Below are 12941 nucleotides of genomic sequence, written 5' to 3'. Positions count from 1 at the left end.
AAATGAGCAGCCTCGGGGTGAAAAAAGGCGAATCGGACGTAACGGGAAGAAGCAGTAAGGAAAAGATTTGGGGTGGGGATTTGGAAGGGGCGATATGGGAATAAACCAATCTGTAGGACACACCGCATCTTAGCCAACCAAACTCTACCCCTTGTCTACCCGGTTCCTCAAATTTGATGTGCCGTCACATCCGTATATCACGTCTGAGAAAAATGATGGGCAAGTGTGTCGGGCTTATCGCATCCCTTACTTCTGAAATACAACCCTGGTTCCGGGGTTGTTGAGTGGAATAGGCGTTTGCTCGGTAATGTCATATCTGAGGGACCAATATCTAGTAATGGTTTGTAGGCTGGTTGAATGCCGAGGATTCAAAGAGAATCTATGTCAATACGGTATATATTGCCTTCCATGCAAAAAAAAAAACACCTGCCAAAAACTGGTGTACCCATTTCATTTCATAATAAGGTACTAAGGGTGATGTCAGGGAGTCGGGGATGTTGATAGAATCTCTGTATGGTATATATTGATTATTTGTACCTCCCAGGTAGGAGAGTTGATTGATAAGACAACACTATAATCAATATTAGATGATCAAGTCTATTGTTTCTTCTCTATCCCTACCTGATCTGATTTACTCTACAGCGGGAGATCTGCCGATTGTTCAAATCATTTCATACTAGTAAAATCAGTCCAGTTTCAAGTAGTCAGCCTCGTTAGATAAAACAGTTATTCATAATAACAATGTTTCCTTGCTTATACAATTTGAAAGCTTGGTTGGGTGCGGATTTCCTGTAGCTCAACTAGCGCATCTAATTAGTGATTTTCTGTGATTATAATTAGTACCTTTCAAATTTAATTTATCTTAACAATTGTGTTTAATTTTCAGTCTCAAAATATTATTAATTATATCATTTTTATCCAAAATATTGACGCAAGAATTCTCACCCATAAACTGATATACTAAACAGTACCAAGATTTAACGATCCGTAACGTTTCGGTTGAACTAACAATAATAAACCTAGACTGTTGTTAGGTTCTTTTATTACCATTTTTGAAATTTTCTGAACAATGGCCTAGTTTTATAACATATGACTTCATTTATTTTTTTATTTTCACTTTTCGTATAGCAGGTTAAAAAACTTAAGGAGTGGGCGAATGCAACTGCCCTGACAAAATGGCCCCCATTGTACTCTACATTTGAGGAAAAGATTTCATACTTTCATAATCCTAATCATAACCATTTTTAACTATATTGTTGACAAAAGTATGTTCTCTTCTTGTGACCTTGGCCAGTGCTTCTATAGAAGAGTATCTTCTATAACACCCAATACTAAATATCAACTATCTCATCCTTTGATTTTTTACTTCATGACCTATAGGCCTGACCCTAACACGTAATTACTTTGCCAATCTTCAGTAATTTCAAGGCCTTGGATCTTGTCTTGTGAAGATGAAATATTTTAGACATTGCCCTTATTTTCATAAAACCTAACATTTATATTACATAGTTAGCATCTTTAATGAATATATGACGTCACCAGTTTAATTAAGACCTGCATGTAAATATGTCAAATGTAAACAAAATCCTGGGTGCATCAAAATACATCTGTATCTAGGTTTGTCAACACAAATACACTGATACCAAATGGTGTACCGTGAAAGTTCCCCTGACGCTCTGAAGATACAGAATGCACGTGTACAATGTATATGGATTTAGTCATAGATGTATATAAAAACTTTATATTTTAATGTTAATATTTATAACTCTATGGGATTGGATACATCGTGTAGTCGCAATGGAGTTTTACACCCCCTGTTCTACTGATGATTGAGGTCCGCTCTAGATATTCGGAAGGTAGTTCAAGCTATTTAGTCAAATGATCTCTAACAATGTCAATGACCTGAGCACTCTGCATGCTGGATTTTAATGAGGGCATTGATCATTCTGGTCGTGAGTTTTATGCTACATTGTAAATTCCGGTAAGGTTTAAAAGACTGAAGGTACGGTGGTGCAAGCCATATCGTTGTCGATCACCTATCAACAATATAACCAGGCTCCTGATATTGCTAGATTTGGAACCCCGAAGTTGTAACCACTGTGCATGCTAGATTTTTTTCATCATATAGTTCTACTGAAAATGTACAATAGGATTATCTCTCTAAAGCCTTTACCATCCACAACAGTATAATTTCGTAATCACCAGGGTATCATACTATCTCTTGGTAATGTTCATAGATACATTTATTTTAAGACCCACGAAGTTTTACAAGTCTTGTAGAACTACCCCAAGTTTTAAGAACTATAGATATCATTCTAGATTTTTATTCTGATCAAATATATTTTCAAATTAACAGATTAAGACTATGGGGCTGTGGTTGGCCGCTGGGGGTGGGTCTAGGCTGGGAGGTCTACTTGTATAATACATGTACTGTTAATTTAAAATAAATATACCAAAATAAGGTAACATTTAACCCAAATCGAGAATTCCAAGACTAACAGTTAAAATATTTCCATGTTTTTAACGACAAGTTGGATAGAAAACATCTGTTTCACCTACATTTCATTTCTCTACATATTGGTATATTTTTTTCTCTCATTGACATTATTATTTGTACAATTTTTACATACTTTACTCTGTTTTGATTAAACTAACATGACAGACATGATAACATATGCCCACACAGCAGAATGCTGACAAATAGAAACTCCATGCCAATACCCGTATATGATCAGTGGTAGGAAGGGAAGGTGTCCGGGGATGGGGAGTCGCCTAGCTCCCTTAGATATGCAATGAAGCTATGTGGATTTTCAGTAACTGTCTTATTAGCTTTGGGCATTTTGAAGCAAAATCTGACTGACATAAGATACGATCAAAACTTCTGATATGTTACACGTGAGTTTGTTTACACGTGAGGGCTGTTAAAAAAAATTACACCCGGTTCATGAAAGCAATCGGTAAAACTCGGCGACCATTGACGATTTCTCCCCTCCCCCACACCACCTCTCAAAATAAAAGGGGTCAAAGTTTTTGGGCAGCACTTCACATAGAAATTATTACTATCCAGTACAAATTTGGGCCTCTATGTTGCTTGGGAATGGTTGCAGTGGGTTCGAATCCACCATCGTAGGTTACCCCCAGGTTAAAAACTCTGTTATAGAATGAAATAGAATGTGACGGGTAGTCAAAGGGGGTGCAGAAGGTGCAGCAGGGCAGCCCCCCCCCCCCTCACAGTCCCGAATGCAAGTCTTCCGGGCATGACTCTCATAACTAGGTTAGAAATTCGGGCACCCTCAGATATTTAGCCCACCCTCGGACGTAAACCTGGCTCCGCCACTGGTGACAGGTCTCACCATCTGTGACCCTATACAACATCATGAATATTCAACGCTGTTTTATAACCACTTTGTACAAACCGGTCTTCTACTCAACCATCGTGTATTCTAAATCTAATAAATTCACAAACATATTTTATAGATGATGAAAAAATATCAAATTTTCTTACCTATTCAAGCTAAAATAAATCCACGGTATAAGATATTAAAATTCAGCGAGGTATTTGTGTTTTTGAGACAGGTAAAGTGGACAGGCAAAACACAGGTATATTCTCTCACCTGTCGTTCACTAGTCCGTCATATTCAAACTCAGAGTAATCTTCTCATTCTGCACACGTTACTATTTACTATAACTATTGTTACGGTATCATTGGAATAAAGACAGGGCGCCCTGGGTTATTATTGCTGGCTTTTGGGACATTCACGTCACATAAAGTTGTCTCAAACACAACTTACTAAATAGCTTTATGGACGCAGATAATTGCTTATGGTGAGATTTACTCTGAACCCCAGAACTGTTACTGGTCCAGCTTTTTGGTGGGATAGATTAAAGGGACAGGTTTGCCATTTTTCGGGGGTTGATTTGATGTAAATTTAAGATTTGAACGACATATAGGAGCGAGGAGTAAATAGTCTTCAAAAGTATAAGAAATGTACGGAAATCGCATAATTCCTTTAAAATACTTCAAAATAGGAATTTTACTCACTATTTCTTTATATGTCGACCACAGAGTATTTTAGAATGACGAGTCGTCTTTTTAACCTTTAAACGCGGATAATTCTGGACACACATGGATTTGAAGGCTCAAATTTCGATGGTAAGCTGTGAATACTATTACTGATAAGCTTAGCTAAAAAAAAGTCTAGTTTCTGTGACTAAGATACGATCGGGCAAAACATGGAGCATCGGTCCCTTTAAATATTGGCCTGCAGTCCGGCTTCGGATTGATTCAGATGACTGGGTATCCCTTTAGAATAAGTAGAGAACATGGAACTAGGAACTAGATACAGGTCGCTAGAGACTCACAGTGAGATATTTTCACATCAACAAGTAGCCTACATGTTAAAGACGCGAAGAGACGGGGTACGGACAGTGGAGCGCCATGCGTCACCCTAGAAAAATGGTTTGCACCCCCAATATCTTTAACGAATTACGTTTCCCCCAAAAATATTTGTCAGAATGCACCAAATCAATTCAATTTTTCGAATAATTTCTTGGGAGAATCCTCTCAGACACTCTATGAGAGTACGGAGTTCGACCAGGAGTCAACTATGAACTGTATTTAATCTGTGATCAATTCGGGTCTGACTCACACAGCGCCCTGAACAACATTTCCGTAGGGACAGTGTAAAATGTCGCATGTCCCAGTTGATACACTGTTCTGCTACATATTATGCCGATGACGACAGATCACAACGGACAGAGAATTTTTAGAAAACTCATTGAATAAAGTTTGGAATCCTCCAATGGACTCGGGTTCTCAAGGTCGTACATTTGAATTAGCCTAATTGAAATAGGAAAACTAGATGCTATAACTTTAATATCATTACCAGGGAGAATAGTCAAAAAGGGTTGCAGAAAACTAAGACGAAAGGACATCCCCCTCATTTGATTGGAACTCACGTGACAAAGCAATTCAGTTCTTACCTTGCACTTAAGTAACCCAGGGGCAGTTGGGATATTTCCACCAACCGTAAAGAGATTTTAGTTAGTTTACTTCAAATCTATTGTTATTCTTTCATCGTGAACATATTTTTTAAGTTTTCTCTACTTGACCTGATATTGGGGTCACCCCCGGAGTCACGGCTGATGGATATGTAAATAATGCGGCTATTGATTCTGTTTAATCATCCTTAAAGTCTACATGTTTGAAATTTATTATGAACAGTTGTAAATAGACTCCCTCATTTTCTAAAAAAAAATCTAATGAGTCAAGTTTGATTTTGATTTTAAATAGTCAATTTTTTTTTCATTTCGAGTAGGCTACGACCTTTTCGACCTTACTTTCTTGTTTTCTTTTGCTCACCTTTTAAAATGCAATTTTGAATTAAAGAAAATAAATTCTGGGGGTATGGCCCTGGGTGGATCAACAACAATTTTCAAAATATCAAAGACAAGGTACGGGTCAACAACTTTCAGATTACACTACCTGCACCCTTGACAAAGTCAAAAAAAAGGACCAAAAGATGTTATCTTCAATCAATAAAAAAAAGTTACAGAAAATCATTAGCGTGGTCGAATTTACTGTTGGGTTGATTTATCCGGTCGAATTTGATTTAAATGGTCGATTAGTCTCTAACCGGAAACGGTAGTGATTCTGCGCGAAAACTATCAACTTCCTACACGCTAACGAGTGAAAAACGACAAAAAAATTAAGAAAATTGAATAAAAACAAATAGTTTTGCGATAATGGTGTCTATTGAAGAGTTGTACAAGAATTTTGGAGTTCTTGCAGATGCAAAAGAGAAAGCTAGCGAGGTATGAACTTTTTCAAATAATGCTTTTTTGGAAATGAAAACATGCTCTCATCGACCGGCTTCTGTAAATAAAGTAAATAACATGAAAACGAGATGTTACCTCTTGCCATGTAAAACTTCGATCGGCGAGTAACTGCCCACTTTACAACGTTGTAAGGTTTTGTGCGGTATTTCATTGGTAGAGTAGATGCACAAATGGAATTTATTGACAATTGCAGTTAATGAAGTTGGTCACTATTAAGCACTTGAGGGATTGTGAAAAAAAATCTCACTTTTTAAAGTCAGAAATAAATTTTGCAAATTTTGATGTGAAAATCATACTTGGAAAATGAAAACATGACACGATTATTTTTATCCAACACAATGCATCGATAAGAAGGAAAGAATTGCGATTCATCGGTGAATCGTTGCAGTCCTACTTGTGAGCTTATTCTTAATTTTAATTGCACAAGACCTAGGATTACATTAACTTGATGATGTTTTGCAGCATGAAGAAGAATATGTATCATTTATTGAAGCTGTGAAGGGAGGTCCAGGAGAGAAACGTCTAGCCTCACAGTTTATCACTAGGTTTTTTAAATATTTCCCTCAATGTGCTGCCAAGGCTGTCAATGCTCTGTTTGATTTGTGTGAAGATACTGATGTCAATGTAAGTGAACTTAATAAATAATTTCTTCTAAAATATAGGCTAACTGTAACTTGATGATCCATTCTGAAAATAGCCCAAATTATATTATTATTGAAAGATAATACCTGGTATATTTTTTCAGAAATTTGATAATATATTTTTTTTTTTAACGATTAGCACAGACATAACTTTGATCCTAAAAATACTTTAAGGAGGGGTGGGGGCTACTCTTCTAAATAAAGAATCGGTCAGCAGAAGGAAAAAAATTTCTGGCAAAACATTACATTCAATTCAATTCTTACATGATTAGGGTGATTAAAAGTAAAAAGAGCAACAATTTATAATTCAACAGTAGGTACTGGCACAGGGTCAAAGTAATGTTTATAATTTCTCCATACCGAGTGCAATTATCTCAAACCTTATTGTTCTGTTGTAGATACGTAAACAAGCTATCAAAGATTTACCAAACGTTTGTAAAGTCAACCCAGAGCAAGTAACGAAGATATCAGGGGCATTAACTCAGATTCTAGCTTGTGATGACCAAGGGGAGATCAGTATAGTTCAGTCTTCGTTGTTTAGTCTTTTTGCTATTAATGTTAAAGGTAGGTAGCTTTCTTTAAACTTAACCCCTAACCTTTAGCCTCAGATTAAGTTGCATGGTTGAAACATATAGAAACCTCAACAGAGCTGTTGCTGAAGGCTCAACAAGTTTTAAATTACCGGTATCAATTTTTAGATTAACAGGGATTTTGTTCCTTAGTAATAGAGTAATTGTGCTCTTAAGTGACCAGGGGCTATATTCTCTAAAACTTAAGTTACGATTTGTGTATTCATGTTATCTGATCAATAACTCAAATCAATTTTGAATTAAGTTGCCTTGAAAATTGAACATTTTTATTCCATTTTGGTGTTAATGTTCACTTTTGACAAAAAAAAATATCTGGTGTAATTTCAGGTACATTACAAGGAATATTTGACCAGATAGTAGGAGATCATGAAGAAGATGATTCTGTACGAGATAGAGCGTTAAAATTCCTAACAACTAAACTAAAAACATTACCGGAGGAAACTCTGGATAAAGAGGCAGAAGAATATGTTTTAACTATGTCTAAAAAGGTAATATTTACATTTGGGTTGTCCCAGCATGTGTATGGTTTTTGTCAACCTGACATAGAAGAATCGTCCAGTCATTCAGATGGGTAGAAGAACTGTAGCCCAGTTTGCTACAGACTGGATGTTAAAGATCCCATTGCAATTGGAGAAAGAAACCTAGGAGGCTAATGCCGCTGTCCTGGCAAAGTTTCCCTCATGGCACCCTGCATGGCGTTGCCCGTCTTCATTAGCCCACAAGGTGCAGAAAAGTAGGACGTAAAACTCCATTCATTTTTATTTCCAGGTTCTAGAAGATGTAACGAAGGAAGAGTTTATGATGATAATGGATTTATTACGATCTCTAAGAATTATGAAAACTGTACAGAGTCGTCAGAGCTTGGTGGAAATCGTGGCCTCACAGGCTGAATTAGACCAACCCCTTGATGTAAGTAGAAATATTGATTTTCACCCTGGAGGAACTGGGTTCAAAGTTTGCTTATTTATCTCAGGTCCTTATTTTTGAAAATTAACAATCTTCATCAGAAGAACTAGTTTTGCAAATGTCCTCTACTTAAAAAAACTCACATTTCATTTCTGTCAGGAGCTGAAAATTAGGCCTAAGTTCTCCATTTCATAGTCTTTCATATCTCTTATGTCATATTTTACATCTGCCAACGACCCAGTTATGGCTAATTTCCTGACTACCCAATAACCAACCGACTCGGCACCAACCCGGACCTAACACAGTCTACAGCCAATAGGCCCTCAATTTAACTCCATTGGATTATCAGATTGCAAACTTTCCAACCACATGGGATCTATAACAAATCTAAACCTGGAAACCCCCACTTCTCTCTCAGCTGTTTATTAAGTAATTGATATATTGATATTATTGTAGGTTAGTGATCCTGATGGTGTAGACAGATTAATACAATGTATTAAAACAGCTGCTCCCTTATTCTCAGTAAGTTACTTCTGTTTTAAATATAGTAGGGTGAGGTTGTCCCAAAAAAGCCTGTGTTTGTCTGTAAGACCAATGTTTCGATCAGCTCATTTGTTCTCAGGAAGTTGTCTTGCATTTAATGGGATTGGCTTGGTGTATTTCTGTCATAAAATTTAATGATGCTTGGATGCTGAAAGCTAAATAACAATCGGTTAAATAGTTATTGTTCAATAATTTGATGGTTTAGGGTTGCAACCAGGTATAGATGATGGACACCTAGTATGATTTTATCTAGGGCTACCTTTGATCATGATACAGGCTGACCGTTTGAGCCTGATGCAGGTCAGTCTTGTTAGTGATGCAGGGCAAATTGGAATAGCATTCAAGTTATTCATCTCTTATTTCTCAGTATCACTTTTACATTAAATCTCTAAACCAGTCATGATTAAATTTCATTTGGTTTAAAGAAATAGTAATTATTTAAGGCCTTTTTGTTTATTCAATATGTATGTTCTCTTTTTCAGAAAAATGTCCATTCTAAAGCGTTTGTTGATTATTTATGTGATCATGTGGTAACAAACCTATCTGATATTACTAGTCCAGAGGAAGGTGTGAACGTCCAGCTAGATATATTAAAAATACTGGCTGAAATCTCAGAATTTGCTGGTGACATTGATTCAAAAAGACTGGAAAATCTTTACAACAGACTACTGGTAAGTCTTGACAGAATTTTACACTTTTCTCTCCAACCGGTCATTTCAAGACTTTTACATAACATCCAGTGAGTCAGTTCTTTCTACTTCCATTTTATGTATTGGTCAACCTTATGCTGAATTGTGCATATGTGGATGTGATCCAAGATCTTGCATACTATTTTCTGCCATTTACAAGAATGTCCCATTAAAGATTTTGCATTACTATGTGAGCCTACTTCACAGGCTACTTCTTGAAGATTCAAAACATCAAAATGAGTAGTCTATTTATTTGGAAGAGTAAGTAGTAATGAACTCTATTTTGCATAGTTTCAATTGTTATTTCTATCCTGATATAAAATGGGTGCTTGTATTTATGATTTGATTCAAACCAGAACATGTACAACTATCTTTGCTTGTCCTTATTTTGATAACGTTCATTAAAATATCTTTTTAACAGGAGTACATGCCCTTACCACCATCAGAAGAAAACGATGCTACAGTAGCAAATGAACAACCCAAGCTGGAATTTTCATATGTAGAATGTCTGATGTTTGCATTTCATCAGCTCGGCGCCAAATGTCCAGGATTCCTGGCAGATGAAGAAAATGCTGAAAGACTCAAAGATTTCAGATTAAGGTATGGAGATTATGACCGAGTGGTAAAAAAAAAACAAGATTATTTGATTGAGTAGATTATCAGTTGATGCTGCTACATGTGTTGTGGTTAAACAATCATTTACTGGGGCCGACATTTTTGTGTGACCAGTAGAAGGGCCGCTAATGTTGAATGAGTAAAGTCTTGAGCAAATTAAGGGGACTCAATGCAACAAGTCACTTGTCGATAGTTTCGCTATGTATTAAGATATCCACACCTTACTATATTTGTGATGGTTTCAGATTACAGTATTTTGCGCGAGGTGTCCAGGTGTATATAAAACAACTCCGAGCAGCGTTACAGGGTAAAACAGGGGATAGTTTAAAATCAGATGAGGTATGGTTATATTTTAATTCATTTCTAAAACATAACATTGATGTGTGAGATATTCACAGTGATTTGCTGTATAAGACAGCAGAGAGAGAGCCTATTTTTTGCACCAAGAACTCAAGGGTTTTGATCCAGAACATTGTGCACAGTTGCCTGCTACAAAACTTCATGGACAGTTTTGTTCCTTCAATTTGCTTATACTAGCCATAGTATTACCAGGTGATAACAGTTAGTTGTACGGAGAATCCACTAGATTGGAAAGGAGCCCTGTCCTGCAAATAATCATGGTTCAAACGGAAACTCAAAAGTTATAAGTAGAACTGTAGATGTAAAATTTCGTGTATGTGTTAGTTGTTAATGGTATTTATTTTATCTAATTTCAGAACAAGATCAAGGTTGTAGCGTTAAAAATAACATCGAATATTAATCAGATTATTAAAGATTTGTTTCACAATCCACCCTCCTATAATATCTCTGTTACTGTCTCCTGGAAACCAATCACTGTAAGTTTTATTGTTAAATTATATATTTTTCTGGGCACCGAGATTTGCCTCTTCACAATGTCAAGCTATAAGACAAAGTTTGTAATAGTTTGTTATTGTGAAGATACTAGATTTGTAGCCAATGTACATTGCCTGCACTATCGATCTATTTTCAAAAAAATAATAATATGCATATAAATGCATATCAATTCAATGAGTATGATGCATTTTAGAATTTTGACATTTTGTGACATTTTGGGTTTTGGATCATCATACTGAAGTGGGTGTGGTCTTTTATTTTCAGCAGTTTGAATTTACAATAACTAATTGTTATGTCTTTTTTACAGCCAAAATCAGCAACAACACAGAATACCAACAATTCATCTACAATTTCACCAGGGTAAGTCTTCTATAATTTCTTTAGTACTTAGGGACTTTATAATGGATGGTGGAAAAAATATCGTTATGAATATAGATTATTAAGTTGGGGGTATATATTTCTGCACCATGTGGTCTAAAAAAGACAGGCAACTCCATGCAGGGTGCAATGAGTGCCTGGACAGCTGCACTAGCGTGCTCTCTTTTTGACTGCAAGGGATCTTTAATGTGCACAGTCTGTATAGCACACAGGGACTCAGTTTGTTGTCCCATCCGCATGACTATACGCTTTTTCCATGACAGTCTATGGATGTGTCTAATGCTGTAGGCTGTGAATGTCAAACCTTCCTCAACAGTTGAAAATCAAAATGATCAAACTCATTCTATTCTCCTGCAAATTTTTCCTATTTGTTGTCAATATGATTAATATTTTTCAGTCAAAAGAGAATTAATCCAATAACATTTGAATCAAATGGTGCCGGTGGTAAAAAACCTCATAAAAACCCACGACAGCTGTATTCACCACCCAGTGGAAAGTTTAGTGAGAAAGCTGGCAATTATACTGGTAGGTAGACAGAATGGTTAAAATACTGATTATAACTTCCATGGCTAATAAATATACCAAATAAACCATGTGGACTCTCTGAAAGGGATGCAGAGTTTACAAACCCTGCCTGTGCTTTCATAGAAATTGCTTTTCAGCAATTTTACACCCTCTTAATTATCAAATAAACATTAGGTTATGTGGGCCTACTGCACAGGATTCCAAGTTATTAGAAGAACGAAACTTGTGGCAGCTTGTTCTGGAAGGTGGTGCTTAATTGGGGGGTTCTGAACAGCTTCCATCTTTTTTAACTCTGTAGATTAATGGATGCATTACAGCTGATTGGTTGTAGAGTGACCTTCAGGCAAATTGTTTTTCAATCTTGTCAATGATATGACTAATGCCTGTGATGCACTATCAATGACAAATTCTTGACCTATGTTAATGTATTTTTCAGGTCAAGGTCAAGGTCGTGGTGGTTACCGAGGGGGACGTGGGGGTCGGAGAAATCGTGGGCGAGGTTTTCGTAGATTTTAAAGTGTCTCACTATATCATTTGTTAATTTATCATTGATCATTATGTCATGTACCAGCCTGAATGTCATGTACCAGCCTGAATGTCATGGAGAATAGAGGTGACCTGTAGATACAGGAAGACCATTACAGTGGAAATTAGAAGAAGTGAATACAGGATGTCTGATGAAGAAACACTTTGCTTCTTCTTAATTCTACAGTATTGATAATCCTGCACCACACAGAACACATTATTTCATCGACTGTATTCGTTTCTTATCTCTGTTAACTATCAGGGGTTAGAGAGCGGTGCCAGAATGTCAAAAAACTAAGATAAAATCAAGATTGGAAAATATAGTATTTGGGAGTCTACATTATTCATCATCAAAATAGACTGGAATAACCTGTCTCTCAGCTCATAGTAGTTAATCAGATATAGCAAAAGGGCCTGGTAATCAAGTCTTCATCAATCATTATTTAAATAGGCAACATTTTGTGCATTTTAGATAATCTAACATCATTTCATGTTTGAAAATCAATTTTTATTCATGTTTTTGATATGTACAGTAATTGTACTAAAATGGTACTTGGCAGTGTTTTCCGTGTGGTAATATCTTTAAAGGACTCCAGAGTCCTAATTTTTGTGTTTCAAAATTCATTTTCATTCATACTTAAATATGTACAAAAATTATTAAAATTTATATTCAAATATTATTGAATATTGAAATTACAGGTAATTCAAAACCCATCAATATAGTGAGTGAAAATTTATCACATTTTATATTTTTTGAACAAATCATTTTTATTCATTATCATTTACCATCTACACAGACGACTTGAGATAGAGAAACTGAAAAATGTGGAATGTAT

General features: G+C 36.0%; 1 protein-coding gene across 1 annotated transcript; it reads left to right on the top strand.

Annotated features, from left to right (window-relative positions):
- Positions 1 to 5668: 5668 nt before the first annotated feature.
- On the top strand, positions 5669 to 12063 carry LOTGIDRAFT_191299 (hypothetical protein; the record flags this gene model as incomplete). The annotated part of the gene is made up of 12 exons (XM_009059427.1): positions 5669 to 5814; positions 6301 to 6462; positions 6878 to 7043; positions 7397 to 7557; positions 7838 to 7978; positions 8432 to 8497; positions 9001 to 9189; positions 9629 to 9807; positions 10068 to 10161; positions 10539 to 10658; positions 11460 to 11580; positions 12023 to 12063. Coding segments are annotated over exons 1-12 (1509 nt in total), but the record flags the coding sequence as incomplete, so codon positions are not given.
- Between the last annotated feature and the right edge of the window lie 878 nt (positions 12064 to 12941).

This window comes from Lottia gigantea, assembly GCF_000327385.1.
Source record: "Lottia gigantea unplaced genomic scaffold LOTGIsca_39, whole genome shotgun sequence".
NCBI lineage: Eukaryota > Metazoa > Mollusca > Gastropoda > Lottiidae > Lottia > Lottia gigantea.
Note: the sequence above shows the minus strand (reverse complement) of the source record. Positions and strands in the feature narration are given on the sequence as shown.